The sequence below is a fragment of the Glycine soja genome, chromosome 11 (assembly GCF_004193775.1).
Source record: "Glycine soja cultivar W05 chromosome 11, ASM419377v2, whole genome shotgun sequence".
Classification (NCBI taxonomy): Eukaryota; Viridiplantae; Streptophyta; class Magnoliopsida; order Fabales; family Fabaceae; genus Glycine; species Glycine soja.
In genome coordinates, this window is record NC_041012.1 from 15,067,673 (window position 1) to 15,090,790 (window position 23,118).

At 28.4% G+C, this 23,118-nt stretch overlaps 1 protein-coding gene across 1 annotated transcript; it reads left to right on the plus strand.

Moving 5' to 3' along the window:
• Nucleotides 1-15,474: 15,474 nt before the first annotated feature.
• On the plus strand, nucleotides 15,475-18,298 carry LOC114375026 (aluminum-activated malate transporter 2-like). The gene is made up of 6 exons (XM_028332765.1): nucleotides 15,475-15,843; nucleotides 16,001-16,141; nucleotides 16,331-16,603; nucleotides 16,728-16,858; nucleotides 16,979-17,122; nucleotides 17,516-18,298. The coding sequence occupies exons 1-6, from the start codon at nucleotides 15,570-15,572 to the stop codon at nucleotides 18,002-18,004; spliced, it is 1,452 nt and encodes a 483-aa protein (XP_028188566.1). The 5' UTR covers nucleotides 15,475-15,569; the 3' UTR covers nucleotides 18,005-18,298.
• Nucleotides 18,299-23,118: the final 4,820 nt, after the last annotated feature.

The window sequence follows — 23,118 nt, forward strand, 5'->3', positions numbered from 1 at the left end:
GTGAAATGTGTTTTTAAATTTTCATGTATATGATAATAATTAGCTAAACATGATTTCTAATTGGTTGACATTTCCATTAAACTTAAACATGATTATAGGACTAAATCACTTGTTTCCTGTGAGAACAATAAGTTGTTAATACTTTATTATCCCTTTAAAATTGTAGTTTGAGTTCTAGTTTAGAGGAAGGACAATTTTTTTTTTGAAGGACAAAGTTAGAAAAAGGTAATAAATGTTTTCAAGATTTTGTCAAATGATAGATGATTTAGTATACAATTTTTGTTTTTTGAGAAAATGAACATGTACATACATCTTAATGGTCTGTCCATTGCAAATACACAAGTTACGATTATTTTTAGCTCCAGGCGTCAGTCATCAAACAAATTTGTAGTTGCTATTTTTCCCCGTTGCATATTAGTTTCGTTTACCATACAACGGAGAAGTTTGGTTTTTGGAAAGTCATTTCGTTCTTGTGGTTATCAAATTGTGACAAAATATTCCGTTCTATGATACTCTTTAATTCATAATAATGCCATCTTGCTGCCAAAGGGGGTTTGTAGAGTGCGTGAGATCCAATTGCTGTTGCATAATCAAGCCATAAACCAACATTTTGTGTTTAAGTGATAAGAAATTTACTTAAAAAAAACATATTTTGGACTTGGATTTTCTAAGTGTGAAAAAATATATTTAGATATTAAGAGTATTTTGTCTCTTATAAATGGTATCGCCTAAATTGAATGTCAGAATTTAAATTGATTTTAATATACTAAGGGTCTCAAACTAAATCATTTTTCAAGCTTCGTAGTTTGGTGTTAATTTATCTTCTATTTTTATGAGATGGGCACAATGAAACTATTGATATTTGAATATAATTTGTTGTCCTCAAATTATTTCTTTATGGTACTCTTTTTGTTTTAAAATAAGTATTATTTTGGAATGTTGCACAAGGTTAAAGAAATCCTAAATTTTTTTTTAAAATTCTTTAGAGTATATATATATGATTAATAATGTGGGCTTGACCGGAGGAGCACCCAAGAGAAATTCATCCCCATTCCCCACCATCCAAACTCAGCAAAATTAGGTATACGAGTGACATTTTTTTTTATGTATTATTTATTGAACACTTTCTTAGTCAATGCGAGATTAAGTGATCAATCGCTCACTTAAATTTTCAAAATCCTCCACCCTAAGACTACTTGTTGTGTTGGGGGAGTTTTGGAGAGAATAAAAAAAAAATTAACGAGCTTTTGTCGGAGATTATTAAGAGAACCAAATATGTATCTTTATTTAAAATCTTAAAACACTAGATATGTGAGTCACATTTCTTTTATGTCATTCATTGAGCCCTTTTTTAATCCATGAGACTAGTCATTCACTTGAATTTTAATAAATACTTTATCTCTTAAAAAATAGTTATTGAGAACTGATTTAAAGTGATCCAGGAGAAAGTGGTTAAATTATTATTTTTTAATTTCATAATGAAAGGTGTAAATTAAAAAGTGTTTTTATAGGATATGATTTGTTGTCCAAAGTAAAGATTTACCTGTGTTTTACTCGTATACATGAATTTTGGATCAACCACATGACTATATATTTAAGGAATTTCATATAGCTTGTCCATTTGGATCAGCAAACATTGTTATCGAGATTTAAATATATGATCTAATGCAAATTATGCTCTTCAATATACTAATTCAATTCTAAGAAGCTTAACCCTGGCGGATAATTGTCACATTTGAAGAAATAAGTTAGAAGACGCAGGTGTAAGTGGATGTCTCAATCAAACATGTCCTCTTATAGTAAAGATTTTTTTTAGGTTATTGTTAAAAAGTGAGATCTCCATCTTAGTGCTTGTCGTAATCAAGTTTATACCAAAAGCCAATGCGCCGATCAAAGCATATGCCCTTACTAATTAAGTAGACTTTATGTTTAGAAATTTGACGGTGCCTGAATGCCCAAGCCTTCTAATTAAAACAACTACTTATGAAGTTATGATGCTTTTCTTAAAAAAGAAATGAAGTTATGATGTTGAAAGCCTCTTGATTAAACCTAAGAAATTAAAATAATGGTGATACATTCACTTTTTTTCTCGTAAGAGAATATGGGTATTTTTTAATTTACGGGTCAAAAATTAATGCCGCTTGCTGTGTGTGATTTCTGTTGACTCAAAAGAATTTTATATATGGTAAAAATCAAAATACGGATTCTCTCGTTAAATAAATTATTCTGTAAATACAATATGGTCTTACATTACTGTGTCAACCATTTGAGAATGATGTGTTAGTTTCAATACATATAATTTTTGTTATTGAATGAATTTTTTGTCAACTTCCTTACATAATGAAACCCACGAGAAATTCATCTAAAAATAAAGAATATGGCAAATGAAGGTATCGAGGAATATAATATTAACATTCCTTATGGAAGGTAAATCATTGAGCACAGTTGTATGATAAGGAAGACCTAGCTCGATCGCAATCTAAGTTTCAGATTATATGCTGTAATGTTTAGTAGATGTTTCTACCATAAATCCAGGTGCCAGAGAATCAGCAACATTTTTGTTTAAATTCGGTAGTTGATGATCCTCCTTCACAACCGTTTATAAGTATTCTACACGACTGCAAAAAGTTTCATACTATCATGTCATGCTCACATTCAACAAGGTAATTAAGGTCATGGCCTAGAACTCCCAAATTTATAAGGTTTTCAATTTTTTTTTAATAGTAGTATTATTAGTATAAATTATTTTTTAAAATTCTACAGTCCAGTTTTTAGTTTTTGCAAATAAAAAGTCACTCAAGAGTGACTCAGTACATTTCTCAATAGTTGAGCATATAATTCCTATCGGTTACTTATACAATTCTAATATTAATGTAATTTAATTTTCTTTGAAAAACAAACGTCACTTTTAGATCAACCTCTCTGCTTCCTCTCTAGTCTCTCTCATTCTCATTCTCTGTATTCTTAATTCTCTGCTACTACATTCAAGCAATTATTTAACTTTTCAACTTTCATATAATCATATTTTAATTTGTGAATTGGTATACCCCACACCAAGTGACCAACTCCAATACTCAATCTCCAAGTAACACGAAGAGGATACTCACAAAGGTTGCTAGCATCTCAAATTCTCAACAGGTTTGATCATTTCACTCATTTGCTTTGCATTTTAATTTATAAAACAATTGATTGAATTGAAATTAATTTGAATGAACATTTACAAATTACAATTGTCACATCTCATTTTTTATTGTTTATCATCGTAGGTGCAAGCAAAGTGATTGTCACTATGGTTTGGATTTTGGATACTCGTAGATGTGACGATACATAGTCATAGCTTAAAGAAATTATCATTCACAAATTTAATTTTTTACTTTTCAGGTTTTATTGTTTCATTATTATCTTCTTTTGATTTTAAAATAATTTTGCTTTTTATTTTTATTTTAGTCTATTAGTAAAATATGTCAAATAGAAAGTATGCATCTAGTTTTGAAAAATTGAAAAAAAAAGAGAGAAGAATTGAAAAATTGATTCAATCTCAACAAGGTGCTCTTCATAAATTTGTTACTATTCATAAAAAGGATGTTACAACTAGTTCAACACAAATATGATAGAAAATTGTCCTCTAGAAATTCCAAATAATATTAATACGATAGAGCAAAATACTGATTATGAAAACATTCAAAAGGTAGAAAATCTTAACAATATGAATAGTTATAATCCTAGTCAAGAACAAGAGGATAATGAAAAATTATAAGAAGATAGTTTAGAAACAAATAAGGAGCTCAATAGTACATCAAATGAAGAATATTTATGATCCAGAAAAATGGAAAAATATTAATGAAAACTTTAGAGATTTAATTGTTGACAATGGTCCAATTAGATATAATGATATGTAGTATCCAAAAGATGAAAATAATGGACATTTTTCTTCATTTTACTACCAAAAAGTAATGCCAAATGGAGAAAAATATGATCGAAGATGACTAGTGTATTCAAAGAATTTAGATAAAGTGTATTGTTTTTGTTGCTAGTTGTTTTTACTCAAAAAATAGTGCTTGTATTACTAATCAATTAGTTAATGAGGGTACTAAAGATTGGAAAAATATTGGTTCCAAGCTTAAGAGCCATGAAACAAGTTATGAACATGTAACTAATATGGATAAATGGATCGAATTAGAAACAAGATTGAGAAATAAAAATACAATTGATAAGGAGATCCAAGAACAAATTAACAAGGAGAAGGAACATTGGGAGAATGTTTTGGTAAGGATTATAACTATAATTAAATATCTTTCTAAAAACAATTTAGCTTTTTGTGGGACAAATAGAAAATATACCAAAAAGCCAATGGAAACTTTTCAAGTTTGATTGAGTTGTTAGCGGAATTTGATCCAGTTATGCAAGAGCATGTCAAGCGTATAAAAAATGATGACCTTCATAATCATTGCTTCAGTAAGACTATACAAAATGAACTTATAGAATTGTTAACTTCTCAAATAAAAAATATTATACTGAAAAAAGTTAAAGATGCAAAATATTTTTCTATCATTCTTGATTGTACTTTTGATGTAAGCCATCAGGAGCAAATGACTCTTATTTTGAGGTCTATTGATACTTTTTAGTTGTTCTGTCGAAATAGAAGAATACTTTAGTGTTTTTACAAGTCAATGACACAACAGGAAAATGTCTTTTTGAGAAACTTATTCTGGTATTAAAAAAATATGACCTTGATATTAATGATATAAGGGGACAAAGGTATGATAACGGGTCTAATATGAAAGGTAAAAATCAAGGAGTACAAAAGAGATTGTTGGGCATAAACCCTAGAGCATATTATACTCCTTACAATTGTCATAATTTAAATTTAGTTTTAGGTGATATGGCCAATTCATGTACACGAGCTGTTTCTTTTTTTGGAGTTTTGCAATGCATTTATTCTTTGTTTGCTTCTTTGACCAAACAGTGAAAAATCTTACAAGAAAATGAATCTAAGTTTTCAGTTAAATCATTATCTCAAACTAGATGGGAATGCAGAATTGAAAGTGTCAAAGCCATAAAGTTTCAAGCACAAAAAATAAGGTACACACTTGTTCAATTATCAAAAACTAGTGAAGATCCTAAGATAAAAAGTGAAGCCATATGTTTAGCAATTTATTAATGGGAAATTTTGAATTTTTATTGGAAATGAATATTTGGTATGATATACCTTTTGTTGTGAATTCTGTCAGTAAGATCATGCAATCCAAAGATATGCATATAGATGTTGCTATAGATCACTTAAGTGGCCTTATAACTTATTTGAAAAATTATAGGAAAAATGGTTTTGCATCTACATTAGAATCCACCAAAGAAATGACTATTGAAATGGATATAGAGCCAAAGTTCAATGAAAAACGTAAGATTCATAGGAAAAAAACATTTTGATGACATTGTTAGTGATAAGATAGCTCATTTTGTTGAATATTCTTTTCGCGTGGATTATTTTTGTATATATTAGATCGGTCTATTTTCTCTATTGAGAGTCGATTTGTACAATTTTTAGAATATGAAAACATGATTGGATTTTTATTTAATTCAAATAAATTTAAAACTTTGAGTGAAGATGAATTGAAAAAATATTGCATCAATCTTGAAAAGATTTTGAGTTTTGAGGACCATTCTAATATTGATGGTCTTGATTTGTTTTCAAAATTAAAGTTATTGAAAAAAGTTCTAACAAATGAAATTAACACACCATTAAAAATATTGAACAATATAAAAAAGTTAGGTTCTTTTCCAAATACATACATTGTTTATAGGATACTATTATCATTACCTATAACTACCGCTAAAAGAAGCTTTTCAAAATTACAATTGATTAAATCATATTTGGAATCAACCATACTACAAAATAGATTGAATGAATTAGCTATGTTATCTATTGAGAATGAAATATTAAAATTACTTAATTATAAAACTTTAATAAATAATTTTGCAGCTCAAAAAACCATAAAAATAACAAAAATTATTAGTCTATATTAACATTATAACATAAGTTCCTGTTTTTTTTTAAATATAGGCCCCTGTCTTAATTTTCGCCTAAGATCCCGAAATTCCTAGATATGGTCCTGATGTCATATATATAGTGTACCACCTTAGCTATAATAATATTTTAAATATTGTTATGTGAGAGACAATAATAAATAATGATTCACATTACCTAAGCACTTGTATACAAATGCATGTTATAAAGTAAAACTTTTCTTATTCCAGGAGGAAATAAAAATTTGATCTCCTTCCTTATAACATGATCGTGCGTGCATTATTTTTTGTATTGCGACATTTTTACAACCCTATGATGTAATGGTCCATTTAGGAGACTTGTAGCCCTTGAAACATAACCTACCAAGAAACTTACTGAATAATAATAAGAAAAGAAGAGCAAGCTTAGCATGGAAAATGGCGAAGAAAAATCTTAGCAAGTGATATTTGTTTGATTCACATGTTCACTCTCTAATAACCACCCCACGTACGCATGTCGCCGAATATATCGAATTTTCCCAAGGCATAACGACATATGCACATTTTGAAGTTTATAGCTAGAGGAGAAGTGCATCAAAAGAAGAACAATTATCTAATGTGCTCGAATCTTAGTTAACGGCCACACTTTGATTTCTGCAAAGAAACTGAGAGGGATGGATAGGATTATGCTTAGATTGCAATTTTTTTTTTTTTATAAAAAAATCATATGAAACTCAAGAAACGAAATGCAAAATGTTTTATGTCTACCACCAAGCTCATAGATCAATTGGTGTGTAAGTTATAGTTTAATCCGAAATTTCATATTTAACTTCTGGATATGCAACTGTATTAAATACTTAGAGAAAAAAATTTGTTATTCATATAAAGATTTTATCTTACTTGAACATGATTACTTTTGATGAATGATACTTGTGTTATATATATAAAAAAAACTTTATCTTAACATACAAAAAGAATATATTCAATTAATATCCATCTATGTATATTCTAGATGTCTACATTAAGTATTAGTGGTTGTGCTCATAACTCCAGCTCCTCAATCCTCTATCAACGTTATAGCTTTCACGAAACTCATGAATTCACTTGGAACGTGGAGCCTCGACCACAGGCTTGTTTAACGTACGATGGAAAGAATAAAAGAGGTTAAGGCAGGAGGCATCTCATCTCATGAAAGGGTATAGAATAAGCGAAGAAAGTGTTGAAAATGAGGTTTTAAAACCTCATTTCTCAAAAGAAACCTTTTTACGGCGTTCTTTTATCCGATGTGTGTGTTCTATTGTTGGGAATGTTTCCTTATTTGCTTTTGGCCCAATGTTGATTTATATCAATGTGTCTAAAATGTCCAACACTGGTTGATAATGTACATGTCAATTGTATACCAATTATGGCACCGGATATATGGTTTTTACTTCATTAATTCACCTTATGGAGCCATGGATATATTATTTGTTATTATTAAGATGTTTGGGCAATTTTTGGATGTTTATTTTATCTTAAATTGTACTCCCCCCCATATTTTATATATGAAATATAAGCATAATATATGTTTTGATCATAATTGACATTTTAATTACAATAATTTCATAACTTTAGTAATTGATTAATGTTATCTAAATTAGATATTGTTGGATTATTTATTCATGAATTAGCATTACTCAATTATTTAGAATAAACTCTTTTGAAATATTAAATATCTCAATTTTAATTTCGATATTATTTAATCATAATACTTGCTATTGGAATTTTGATGTGAATGACCATTGATAAATTGGACTGCTCACTTGGTGTTCAATAAAGAGTTTCTACTCTCGTCAAACCTGCTATAAAATTGTAGTTAGATAAGATAGTTTAGTATTCATTATTGTGGGAAAACCTTAGTTTGAGTGGAGTAATTATCTCTCATTCTTGTCTCTGCTATGACGCTTGATCAAAATTATAAATATGAATTTAAACTTTTTTTTTTGGTGATACATATTCCAAAAACATTCTTTAATAAGATTGTGATAATATGCTACAAAACATTTCTTTCATTTTAATGTCACATTTAAAAAAATATTTGTCCCAAAATAAAAGTCACGTTAACTTTTCAACGTATATTAATTAATTTTTTTCACTAATATCCTAATAAATGTTAATTTATTTTTTTAATATAATATTAATAATATGATTAGTTTTGTAAAATTATTTTTTTTATCTATTTATTAATTTTTTTATCGGTATAAAATAATTTAGAATGATACTTATTTTGGGATGTAGTAAGTATTATACATAATTCATAATTGTGTGAAAATGTACAAAATTTTTCTTCTAAAAATTCAGCAAAATTTTGATACATAAAAACTTATGGATGAGTTGTGTTAATATATGCTTTTCGGCTATCAAGCAAAACTTTAAAGCTGGATGCACAAATTATCATACTTTTGGAGGAATCCTTGCAAGCTAGTGGTATGAACTACCTATCCTAGATAGTGAGTTACTAGCTGTATGACAGGCCTAAGAGGCAAGAGCCTCCTTAAAAAGTTCGACCAAAGACAAAGTCTCAGAGAAAAGTTGGGGGGAGATGAATGAAGGGATCAAATAGGATTTGAACATGATCACATAACTGTGAAGTATGTCATTTCCAACATTTTAATTACCTAAATATAACTGAAGTAAGACAAAAAGGTTATGATCTAATTGGTTCTTTATTATTATTATTATTATTTGCTGTAGTCTGATTGGTTTTAATTAAGATATACTATTATTTTGGAAATAGTAAGGTGGCCCAAATGTATTTTTTTTTTATTTTGTCAAAATTTTATTAATTAACTAAGGGAAAATAAATAAATTTCATTTTCAATCGGGGGCTAGCTAGTAGAATCACTGTCACGTTCGAATGATGAACGAAACTTAATACCTTCGCTTTCAGGTTGTTTTCAATATGTTTTTCATTTTCATACTTCAGCTAAAGCTCAAGCTAAAATAATGGGGAAAAAAAATCTTTGCGATACGTTTGGGAGTTGGGATATATATATATATATATATAAAATTTATTAAATGATAATTAAGATAAAAATCATAAAATTGTAAAATGATTATTTAAATTAATATAAATAGATCACATTAAATGATTTTTTTACCATGGGAATCGAACGCAGAGGATTTATAGTTACTCACCTACTATGTTCAATTGATTGATCTATACCCTCTTAATACATCAAATGATTTACAATAAAAAATTATAATATATATTCAAATTATAGTTCATATTTATATTTTATATCAGTCTTGTTTTATTTTAAAAGAAAATTTAGAATAAAAAATAATTTAAAAATTTAAATAAAAAAACAAGATTTTTCAAAGGCTAGAACACAATAATAATCCCTCAATTTTTTTTTTAGTTTAATATTTTAAGTTTAAAATGTTTTACTTTATTCCTTGAAAGTTTTTTTTATTAGACCAAGTTGAAAGTTCACTGAACTAACTTGATCAAATTGGTAACATGTGATAAACTTTGAGAAATGTTATGTTAGCTAAAATTAATATTATTAATGAAAAAAATTGATAGACGAATTAATTTAGTCTAAGAAAGGTGCTTTAAGAGATCAAATTTATTTATTTTTTAAATTTAGAGGACTAAGGAGAAACTAAAATAAAAGATGAGGGGTGAAAAATGTGTTTCAACATTTTTCAAAACATCAATTCAAACTAATTTAATGATTCCATCCTTATCTAGCTAATTTTAATCAGTTTGGTCAATTTATACATTTTTTTAATTTTTGTTTTCTTTCTTTCATGATTTTTTCCCCTCCAGCCAACCAAATAGTCTCTAGTATAGCTGTCATTTATGAGTCCTGCCCTAAACACACCAACTTAGGAAATAGATTCTCGATAGTGACTTTACTATTACATGAGGTCTTAGCCTTTTAATAATTTTATTAATAGAATATATTTTATTATAAAGTAAATATAAAAGAAAAATATACGATGAGATCGTGATATTTAATCAAGTTTCATTCCACTATAAAGAGTATCTCTTCCCTACTAACTTTACCTAGAAGTATGAAACAATTGGCATGCTAAACTCTTTGCCTATATATACATATATTTTTATATTTGGATGGAAGAGAAGAAATGAAAGAAGGGGAATAAAATTTTATAACTAAATCTTGTCTAAAACTTTCCAACAATAAGAGAAAGGATACACTTTTTTTGGTGAATTAGGAGAAAGAATACTAGGAATTATCATGTAATTCTTAAAAGAATTTTGTTAATGTGTGACTTAAAACACAATTTCTTAAAAAGTACAATGCAAGTTAGAGAATAAAAGAAAATACTATGCCATGTACGTGAGCTTAACTTACGTGATTAAGATATTTAATCGCATGTTCTCAATAAGGGTTTAACAGAATATTCTTCTTTTTTTTTTTGTCGTAAACAGAATATTGTTTAAACACATCTCCCTTTTCTTTATATATATATATATATATATATATATATATATATATATATATAAAATTAAATCTTACTGTTAAATAAAAAAACTGATCAGAAGTTCTTACCAATAAACACGGTCATATGCTATCATTAAATTTGAGCTTTCACAGTCAATACATCTGATGCATAATTGTCATGATATTAATTGATAGGTAAAGATGCAACGAATTTAATATCATATCTTTAAATATCAGCAAAAGAATCAAGTCCAAAGGATCATGGCAAGGAGCAAAATTATCATTAACTGATGCAAAATAAACTATGTCTAATTAAAAGGTGTGATGATTATTATTATCATTTACTACTACCATGCACTTACATGGTGTATCTCCTCTCCTTTCTTGTAACCATTCTTGAATCGATATCGCATGCAAGTGCATCAGAGTGCCATTGAATGACCACTTCCCATATAATTTCTTAGACATATGGCAAAAAACTTTGATCTCTATATAGTAGTGGATAATATATCATTCTGGCAATATGGAGTGAATTGCTTCCCTGCCATTTCCCTGGAAAAGAGAATCTTATCAACATATATATATATATATATATATATATAATTAGCATTTATGTTGCATAAGAAAAATAACATTTTTTATTGATCCTAAAGTACTTAATTACGATTCTCTCAGCAATAGTATGAGACTCCTCAGTTATGTAACCTCCAAAAATTTGTTGGTTTGCTTTTTCATTTTTTATGGTGAGTAGGTGGGGATGGAGGATAAACAGCAAGAGGTGGGCTTGATTGAACAAATTCCTATTCTTGATTCCACTTCTTTTCAATTGTTTGTTCTTCATCAAGAAACTCATAACCTTAATGAGACCATATGCTTTACTTGAATTTTCTTTGTTATCTTTTTTCCTGTTAAAAATTAAGAAAAAACATATGAAATCAATTCATTTATCAATAAAATGAAGAATAAAAATCAACTAATAAAAAATGCAGTGTCTTCCTGAATCTGAAGAAAATTCTGCCAACGCAAGTTTTCTTATCAAGAAATAGATACTACTTGTATGGGCTCATTCCCTTCAAATCACCAAAGACGTGAGATTAGTCTTGAAGTCCTTCTAATGTTCTCCTATATATTAGATCAATTTCCTTTTCAACATTTCAGAATTTGCAACGTCGTAGACTACAATACACACATACAATGAAGTTAATAAATATAATAATTACAAATTACAAATATAGCTGCAATATATAGTGAAATATCATGATACTACCAACTCTCCTAATTCACATGTGGTCATCTATGTGATCTTATTCATTCTTTAGGATGCTCTATTTATTATGTCCTATGAGGGAGACAGATTGCTAAAAAAAAAAAATCATGTGTGGCCTTAATGGTTTTCGATTTAGATGGATCAAATTCAATAGATATCCTCTCCTCACCGCTACCATAACTTAGATAAACTCCTTCAATTGTGTGTGCATCTACCTTTCTTACAAATAGGCTAATTTCCTAACTTAAAAATTTGAATGAACAAGACTCCCCACGTGGCATTATTCCATTAAGACAATAAAATAAAATTGTTCAAAACCAATAATTATCCAATATCTTGTATTGTCAAGCAAGGCAACCATTTATAAACCAATAATTCTCAAAATGCAACCAAATTGTTCATATATAGCCAAGAAAACGATGCAAATTGATTCAAAGAAAATTGCAACGACCAATATATTAGAGACACAATTCAAAGCAAGCAATCATTATTTTTTTCAAACTTTTTCCTCTTTCATACAATGCACAATTTTCTTTTAGTTTTTAATTTTTACTAAGACATAATGCGGATACAAAGACATAATGCAGACATAGAGTCACAATTCAAAGCAAGCAATACCTTTTTATCATTTTATATTGTGTGTCCTAATTTCTCACCCTTTACTTAATTTGGAGTTGTTAGATCAACAATATTGATCCTCATGATTAGTTCAAGTTACAATAGCTTGATAGAAAAAGATAATTCACACAAAAGTTTAGTAGAAACATTAATTTTCTCACTATTATATTACTTGAGGCGAGATATATATATATATATATATATATATATATATATATATATATATATATATATATATCAATATATATTTTGTCATTGTTTACCTATATAAGGTAGCCAACAAAGGTGGTAAAATTTATGTACTTAATTGACTATTTTTTTATTAGTAATATTAGAAACTAAAATAACTCTAATATGTTTAATTTTATGAATCAAAATGATTGATAATTATTGAAGTCCTGAACAAAATTGATTCTTTTATAACACCGGACTAAATTGATTAAATGTATCAATTTTAAATTTGTATGTCCACAATTCAAATTATCATGTAATTAATTCTAATTTTAATAATAAAATATTATTTTATTTTCATTGTCATATTTTACTATTTGACCAAATAGTCCATTTGATAATATCTTTGATTAAAATTAAAGACTTGTTATTGTAATAGAGATTATGATAATGAGAAACAAATTTGTTCTAATTTTAATCTAAATTGTTCTTGATCATAGAATTATTGTAAATAGGATATCAATAATCTGGATAGATTAATACATATGTGATAGTATTTATTGGATAAATATTAATAGATCTCATTTATTAATTTGCATATACAGATGAGTCACATGTTGATGTGATCATTGAACTGACTCAATTGAAATTTTCTAATGGTTAAAATTTATCATAGACTGTCAATAGAAAATTCTCAATAAGAGGTATAATAACTTTCTTTGACCTGAGATTGACATAGTAATTAACAGGTTATTTGTTCTATTTTGATTTTGGACGCCTAATGCTTTATAGCACTTGTTGAATGGATATTGGATATGATTAAATACCTGTAGAATTAATGATTAATCAAGAAGAAATTCATCAACTCTTGGTAATGAGTTTGAGCTCTATGAATAAAATTATATCCTGGGTAGGAAAATTAAATGAAAGAAGAAATGAGTTTCTTAAATCATTATGAGTTAACTCAAAAGGGTTTGACAGTAAAACCATACTCTAGAGTTAACCCAGAGCTATAAAGATGGAGGAAATTATTACACTACTCTTCTAATGGTTCTTGAAAGTAAAATGTCACTTTATGCTATCTGGACGTTAAGGAGTATTGTTAGACGCCTACCTTGATTAATATATTAATTTGATTAATATATTACTAGCTTAGTATTGAACTTACAAGGTCACACACAAACGAACGTTCTAATCTTTGTTAAAGAAATAATTTTAATATTTGATGATCAATTAAATTAGAGAATTTAATATGATCAAATGATTAATTGATTTCAAAAAGGTGGAATATTATTATATTTTACTAGCACTAAAGATATAAATAATATGAAAGATTTGGTGAAAGAAGAGAAACAAACATGTATGATTTTATATTTGAAATTTGGGTTGAAAAGACGACTAGATATAAGTTTGACTTAGTCAATCATTATTTTAATTTTAATTGCTAAATGGTTAGCAATAAAAGATAACAAAAAATAATATAGCTTAAAAAAGGATACTATCAATAATGATTTTGATTTTTGATCCTTATCGTGTTATAAATAGAGCCTTAAGCTGTACGTTGAATTAATCTCAATATCACTTCTCTATTCTTATTTTTCCACTTGTCAAAGTTGTTAACGAATAAATGTCAGTCTCTCGGTGTTGATACACGTAGAGTCTTCACACTATTGAAATTTTTTTATGCTTCAAGAGCTCATAAACAGGTACACTATTTTAATATGTCATCTATTTATAATATAATTTAAATACAAAATAAATCATTTTATTTCACAATGTGTGTTTTTGAAATTTTTTTTTTACAAAAAGAAGACAATTTCAATTTTAAGGGGTGACTTGATTTTTTGGTTAATGAATCTTTTTTTATAAATGGGAGGAAAACGATAAGAGAAAGATTTCATGGCATGCATCATCAACCACACACTATTTCTTTATATGTTAGTAACTCCTGATTGAGAATAATTGTTTGCAACAGCATGGCCACTATTTTCATTATATGAGGTTTAACTACATGGACCTACACTCCGGCTTCCACGAACAATGACATTCTTAGATACAGATAACAGGAAATCCCCATGTCATAAATTGCATTGATTCAATAGGACTAGTCCTTTTCATCAAAAGCCTTACCTTACTATCACGGATGTTGCATAAGACGAAGTTGAACAGTTGAAAATGATAGTAAGTCACAAATTATTATATTTCTATGGCCAGTCCTTAATTACAAGCTGATGTTAACTTCCAAGGGACCCTTTAGATGTGACCGGTTTTCCTAGAAGATTGAAGACATTGAATGAATTGAAGTTGAGTTTAAGCCTCTCCTACCATGATTCAATTTTTAGCATTACTCATATATATATAAAAGGTTTTAAAAATTTAACTTAATTTAAAACTTTAGGTCCAACTTGATTCCTTGTACATATTGTATTCTTTCTATGGCAAAAAGATTACAGCTAGCTACAATCACCATGTATGAACTTTTTTACCACCAAAAGCTGTACTCCAATAACATTTTCCAATTTTTACCATTCGAATACATTCAAGTGGGTGTAATTCTTATTTTACCTTCCTGATTTAATGTGTCACACAGCAGCGCCAAGTGTCTCCGACCATTAGTTTTATACATTTCAAAGCTTGTGGGCTACTTGCAATATGTAACACAATCCACACACGTCTAAAATGCACCATTATTGTCAATTTTTGTCGCATAGCACCAAATCTATTTTATTTTTCTTCATTAAGGGTCTATGTCAATTAATACTTCTGTCTTTATTTTTTTTCCCACCTTATAGAGAGTTCAAACCCATTTTTGTAAGTGGATGTCTTTGTACTGTCACCGTACAAATTAGGCGCACTAACTAATGTTTATTGCATTAAAATATTATTCTCCTAAGTCTTGAATCAGGTGCTTTCTCTTGCCCCCCTCACTCTATAAATAAACATCAAAGGTGGCTAGTGTAGGAACCTAATTAAGCAACCACAGCATCATATCTCTTGCGCCTCGTTTACTACTACTATTTTTTTTCTTTTCAAGAGAGAGAGAGAGAGAGAGAGAGATGGCATCTCCAAACACAAACCAGGAGAAAGCAGGGGTGCTAGGTAGAGTATTAGCCTTGCCAAAAGTTGTTAAGGGGAAGGTGTTGAGCATCTGTAGGTTAACAAAAGAGATAGCACAAGATGATCCTAGAAAAGTGATTCATTCACTGAAAGTAGGACTTGCAATCTCACTTGTTTCTCTTTTCTATTACTATCAACCACTATATGAGAATTTTGGTCTTTCAGCAATGTGGGCTGTGATGACTGTAGTGGTGGTTTTTGAGTACACAGTCGGTAAGTTTAATTAATTTGTGCACATAGTTTAATCAATGGTCATATATATATATATATAAACATTCCAACCCATATATATATATATATTTTTTTGTAATTTTTCCTTTGTTGGAATAACTAATTAATATATGTATTTATATGACACATTAATTTTTAGGAGCCACTCTAGGAAAAGGTTTGAATAGGACAATTGCAACATTGGCTGCTGGTGCTCTTGGTGTTGGGGCTCATTACTTAGCTAGCCTATCTGGTGCAACAGGGGAACCTATATTGATTGGCGCGTTTGTCTTTGTGCAAGGTAAAAATAATGTTACAAAAAATAAATAAATAGAATAATAATGATGATGATAATACTGTAAGAAAAGAAAAAGGCCAAATTAAAGAGAAAAAAAAGATCTTGGTCTAGCTATTTTGAATCAATCATAGTTGATTTTGTATGTTGTATAATAATTTTGATCATTGTTTTGTGCTTTGCTATTTTTTGCAGCTGCCATAGCATCATTCATAAGGTTTTTTCCGAAAGTAAAGGCAAGATATGACTATGGGATGCTTATATTCATCTTGACATTCTCTTTGATATCCGTGTCTGGTTTTCGAGAGGTTGAAGTGTTGGAAATGGCACACAAGAGGCTATCAACCATATTCATAGGGGGTTCTGCTTGTGTGATGATTTCCATTTTTGTTTGTCCTGTGTGGGCTGGTGAAGAGTTCCACTATTCCATTGCTCACAAGTTGGAAATACTTGGCGATTTCTTGGAAGGTTAGATTTAATAGAAATTAATTGCATGGATAAAGTTATAAATAATTACTATGTAGTGCTATCTTTATAACAAAAAAATGGCAAACTTACCTTAAGTACTCATAACTTGGTTATGTTTTTACAGCTTTTGTACGTGTATACTTCAAGATATCAAAAGAAGGAGAATCTGAAGACAACAAAGGAGATTCTAAAGACAAGTCGTTTTTAGAAGGTTATAAGAAAGTTCTCAATTCCAAAAGTGTTGATGACTCTCTGGTGAGTGTGCTTTAATTTATATATATATATATATATATATATATATATCTTCATACTTCTTCAGGTAAATGAAAATCTCATGCACATGTCTCATGTAATTTAATTTTCTTTATTGTGCAGGCCAATTTTGCAAAATGGGAGCCAGGTCATGGCAAGTTTAGATTTCGTCATCCTTGGGACTTATACCTCAAAGTTGGTGCTCTTTCTCGCCAATGTGCATATCGAATGGAAGCTCTAGATGCAAACATCAACTCTGATATCCAAGTATACATCATGAATCTAATTAATATATCTTTTAATAATATCCTACGTGAAAGTAAAATATTATTGAGTATATAGTATTAATTGGCATGAACAAGAAAAATTATATATAATCTTAGACTATTGTCAATTGGTTATTTCGACCCATCTTTACGTGACATATATCTACGAAAAAAAGTTAATAATATTATTCAGTTATGATTGAGATTAAGTGATCCTACGCGATATAATAACTTCTTCATCCACACTAGACAAAAAAAATAAAAATTGGCATTCTCATTTATACAACCAAATGAGTTTGCATGGATTGGAAATTTGGAATATAAACTTTATTATTTATATGGGTTATGATTACATATATATTGACAATGTTTTTACTTATTGCAACTTTTGTAGGGTTCCCAAGAAATTCGTATCACCATCCAAGAGCAATGCTCAGAAATGTGTTTAGAAGCTAGCAAGGCCTTTAAGGAGCTAGGATCATCAATCAGAACAATGACTATGTCATCATCTTCAGACACACATGTTGCAAACGCAAAAGCTGCAGTTAAGAGCCTCAAGACATTGCTCCAATCAAGTTCATGGAAAGAAACAGACCTTCTATCACTCATACCAGCTGCAACAGTGGCTTCACTTCTGATTGATATTATTGAATTCACGGAGAAAATAGCAGATTCAGTGAATAACCTTGCCACCCTCACACATTTTGAAGTTGTAGATACAGATAAATCCACAACAAAAGCACAACAACCATCACAATCATCTCCACACTGTGAATGTGCTGAACCGGGTCCCAAGACTGATCATAATAGCCTCCAACTCGTTATTCTGATTGAGGACTCAGCGCTAGCTGTGTCAGATAGTGAAAAATCAAACAGAGTTTGACAATTGATACACGTAAAAGGATTGTTATAATAATAATAATAATATATCATTGCTTCAACCTATTCACAACGAAAAAATTAATGGTGTATTACACCATATTATTGAGTTTTCGGATGGCATACCCTTATGTTGTCTAGACCGTGAGGGGTATCATAGGTACATTAATAATGTCAAATTTGTATTCCTGAGTGAATTTCAATTGATTACTTAGGATCATTTGCCATTTTAGTTCATGTTAAGGTATTTTTTGTACTCTGAATTGGAAACTGTTAAAAGACTCTCCATTTTAATTTATTGTTTTGTCCATAATCTCCTTTTGATTAGACCATACAACACATTAACAAGTGCAAAAAAAGGTTTGATCCCAAAAAAAAAAACAAACAAGTACAAATAAAGAACCAGAGCATCACCACTTTAAATTTTAGTTATCACTGAAGATCAAACTAGTATCAAATTGTTTTAGTTTAACTAATAATTTCTTGAGTTTAAACTTTAAATTTATATGATTATATTAAATATTTGAAAGGAAAATTTTATTGTCTATAATAATTTTTGAATATGATATAATATACTTTTTTTTTGGTAAAAAAAAAGTTGAGTTAGTTACTTAACTAGATCAAAAGTAGCCAGATTAAATTCTGAAGGATATATTCTAATTAACGTGTGATCCTAGAAGTGAAAACATAAATAAGCTAGGCAGCTTAATTCAACTTGGCAACTACTAACTATTGTTATTGATCTGAAACAATGATCAAAAACATTTTAAGCAAAAGTTCATAATAACCAGCAATTAATGCCAATATGGTTTTTGTAAATCACATGCTTGTCAAATTCTCCATATCATAAGTGGTAAATATAAACACACAAGTGCAAAGTACGGAATGAACGTGATAACGATGGAAACCCCTTTGGGTCAAGTTATCATAATTAAAAACTTGATTTCATTAATCAAGCACTTATCATGATTATTCCCTCTGAAACCCGGGATTATTATTTTAATTCTGCCTACATGCATATAGGTATGGTCATGAGTATGTATGGCACATGTCCTGTTACTTCTTCTCAGGTGGAAAAGAAAGTTGAGTCACCTTAGTGGGTTGATGCTTTTCACCGGCCCATTAATTGAATGAAATGATAATTGGCTTTCACCAACCAATATATAGAGTGTCATATCATATATGTGCATTATACTTCGATTATGGCAATACTTGTTCTGTTAAATTTCCCTACTAAACATAAACCCCTCAATATTTACTTTTCTTATGGATATAAACTCCCTTTATATACCACAAGCACATAGGTGGTTATCTAGTCAATTAGTTATGTATATGGCTCTGAAGATTTTTCATTACCTGCATAGTTGTGGCCATTACTCATCAAACATTATCCAAGGCTCTATATAGTAGTGGTGCTTCATAAAAGAGGGAATATTCTAGACTCTTAAAAAATATCTGCAGCAAATTTTATAAACCATTAAAAAATAAAATATAAAAGCATACAATTATTTTCTGGCCTATGTATACTTCTATCAATTGAAATTATAACTCCAATCATACACTTCCCAAAAATACTACTTGCACATTTATTTTCACATTTTCTTTTTTCTGGAAATAGGCCAATAATTCTCCAACTCTCACAGAACTTTTATAACTAGCTCTAGATCCTACCTTCTTCTTCTTCTTCTTATTTATTTAAAAGAGATACAATCCGAAGACTTCTTAAGAAATCACTTATCCTAATATTATTATCATCCAAACAAGTTTAATAGCAGATCATGATCTCTAATGGAATCTAGTGCATTAGGGTTAGTTTTAATAATTATATATATATATATATATATATATATATATATAATTATTAAAACTATATATAATTATTAAAACTAGAAATAAATCAATTAAAATAAGATAAATAATGTATTTTTTTCTCAATTTGAAATGTATTACTTTTGTTCTTAAAGTAATTTAAATAGCATTTTATATAAGTGTAAAAATGGTTTAAATAACACTTAAAACAAAAAATCACATTTCAAAATTAGAGAGACCAAAATAATATATATGAAAAAATGGTTTATCATTAATTAATAATTATTAGAATAACTAAATACATCTTTAGGTAATTCTTTATATAGGTTTAACATATAGCTTAAATAGAACATGCTTTTCAGTTTAAATAAAGCTGATATAAATTGGTTTTACAAATTATTTTACTTTTATATATTTTAAAATGATATCACAATTCACAAGCATAATTACTTCCAAACATGAAGGCTAGGAAAACTCAGAGATTTATATATATATATATATATATATATATATATATATATATATATATATATAGAATTAGGTTAAAATTTATTAATAAATAAAAGAGTAGTACTTGAAATATATATATATATATATATATATATATATATATATATATGTTTATTTTCCCATTTAAAATTAATACATGAAACAAGATTTATATCTTTATTAAATCATTTTTATATAATTTGGTAACTATTTTTTTGAACATTTAGAAAATTAACCATAGAAAAAATTTTAAAAATCGAAAAGCCAAATGATGTTTAAATTCTGAAGAATATAAAATATAGAAATAAAAAATAAATAGTAAACTCAGTGAAGTTCTAATTTTAACCATACAGGCATGTATCAGTTCAGAATCTTAACACAACTTTATTTTATATGATAGTGTTATTAATGTGGCTCCTAAATAAAGTTATATGGCTTCATTGTATTTTTTTATGCTATCTCAGTTGCTTAATAAATTTGTATATATATATCTAAAATTATACATTAAGTTTTAAATTTTATAATTTAGTCTTTTTATCACTTTCTATTTACATAAAACCCTCGAATGTTTATTATTTATTCAAATAATAAGAAGTTCAAAATGAATTTGAGATAAAATTAAGAATAATAATTTAAAAGGCCCAGAACTTGAAATTTTAATAAAATCTGAAAGATTTTATACCATGTAAAACTAAGCTTTTAAAGGTGATAGATTTTGAGACTTTTTAATGTCATGCCTAATAATTTATAGAGAAACAAAAATATAGCTGGTCACTTTAGTCATCACTAGTCAATGGGGACAGTTTGTTTTGTAAAAAGGAAGGATCAGGGAGGATTCATGTTATGTTATGACCAACAATTTTCAATTCTATTTTTTAATACAAAGTGCGTTCAGACTCCATAGTGACCACAGATTGAACATGCTAAAGTGCGAAAAAAGCAGAAACAGTGTAAGACAAAAAGTGGACTCTGAGGTGTCCTCCACTACTATACTATACTATACTTCTTCTACTGCTATGAGTTTTGAAAACTGAGAAACAAAAGTGCTTTATTTGCAATCGAGAGTGGAGAAATTATTATGAGCTTCTTTGATTTGTTATAGCAGATATCACCTTGCTCATAAATAATCTCCTACGCTTATCATATCTAGAATATAGTCAATTTGTTTACTCAAGCTACATAAAGAGTAATAAGAGGCTATATTTTGATCATGCTATTAAAACTTTACACACCTATGGTAAGTGGTTGATTTGATAAATAGTTTATACTAATGTAACAGCTTATATGAGTTAAGCCTGCTAAAAAGAAGAAGCTTATATGAATTTTTACTATTAGTAAGTAGAAGATAATTGCACTAATAGCTATAGTTAAACAACGTTAATATATATCCAACCAATTTTAGTAAGTCGAATAAAATAACATTTAGTGTCTTTAATTTAAAAATGATTTAAATTAATCATATAAGATTAGTGTTAAAGGGCTGGGAGCATAAGATTTTCTTACCATGAATTCCCGACACTGTTGGATTTTAAAAAAAGAGAAAACTAGGACCCGGAATTAGATTATTACAAATTAATCATCTCTTATGTACCAAAAAAAGGTTATTATATTACAATTTGCAAGATTTAAAAGTAATATGAAAACCGCTTTAAAAAAGTAATATAAAAACGAAGTGAGGTGAGAATGAAAACACTAACATTAATTAACATGGTTGTCATATAACTGTTCTTTAGATACGTGATCAGAAGTCTAATTCTCATATTTGTGTATATATTGAGACTTGAGATATGTCTTCTAAAATAAATTTTACTATCTCAAGGAATTTATTCTATAATTTGCAATCAAGAAAATGTAAGGATATGTTATGGAACCTCCGAAAGTGATGGGTGATTGAGGCACTGAGTACCAAGAACTACATACACATGCATAAACACTTCGACAATCAGTAAGTAAATGTAAGAGGTAAATGAGGTTAAGGTTCATACATATAAGCATGAAATGCTTTATATAATAACAGATAGCTGAAAAGACAGTTAATTAAGTAATTACTGTGGGCCTTGGGACATGTGGCAGACCCTATATTTTGAAGTTCAAAAAAAAAAATGAAAATATAAACAAAAATTGAAAAACGTAATACTTTGTGACTTTTTGTCTTGCTAGCTTGTTGTTGCGTGTTGAATTATCAACGTTGTCCCCCATTTTAACTTGTAAGTCACCGTTCTCAATCGAGTCAATCTTAACTCAATTTTCTTTTTCTTTTTTTCGTTTCATTAAGAGTTTTAATAATTTAGAATCACATTAAATGTGGAATTTAATTGGATTATCTTCATGAGATAATTTATTGTATTATTACAAAATTTTGATTATCATATAATTAAAAATACCACTTTATAATAATTACTTTTAAAATTGTATTTAAAATAATTTCTAATTGATATAAAATTATATAAACTAACACTATATTAAAATTATTCTCATAAAGTGTAAACGAACGTGCAATAATAATTGCCTCAATATTATATTTTGACTTTCAGATTTCTAACGAGCAACTCGTACATCACCTAAAGTCCTAAACTAAACATACTGAATGACATTACTTTAAAAACGAGTCGTACCGATTTGAAGCGAAGTACAAAATGAACTCACGCATTTTTAAACGAAAATGGTTTACCACGTCATCCTGCTTGACTTTTGTATTATTCATAAAAGTAAATTTTCAATTAAAAAAAAAGTTGAAATGAGTAATGGGTACTTGCATTCAAGATTATCAAACTCGAGAGTTTACGCAGACTCGTGAGAGTTCCATAGACTTAACTAGTG

Coding starts and splice junctions, on each gene's coding strand:
- LOC114375026 (XM_028332765.1), top strand. CDS start 15,570: ATGGCATCTCCAAACACAAACCAGGAGAAAGCAGGGGTGCTAGGTAGA. Junction 15,844..16,000: donor GGTTTTTGAGTACACAGTCG/GTAAGTTTAATT, acceptor ATTAATTTTTAG/GAGCCACTCTAGGAAAAGGT. Junction 16,142..16,330: donor CGCGTTTGTCTTTGTGCAAG/GTAAAAATAATG, acceptor TATTTTTTGCAG/CTGCCATAGCATCATTCATA.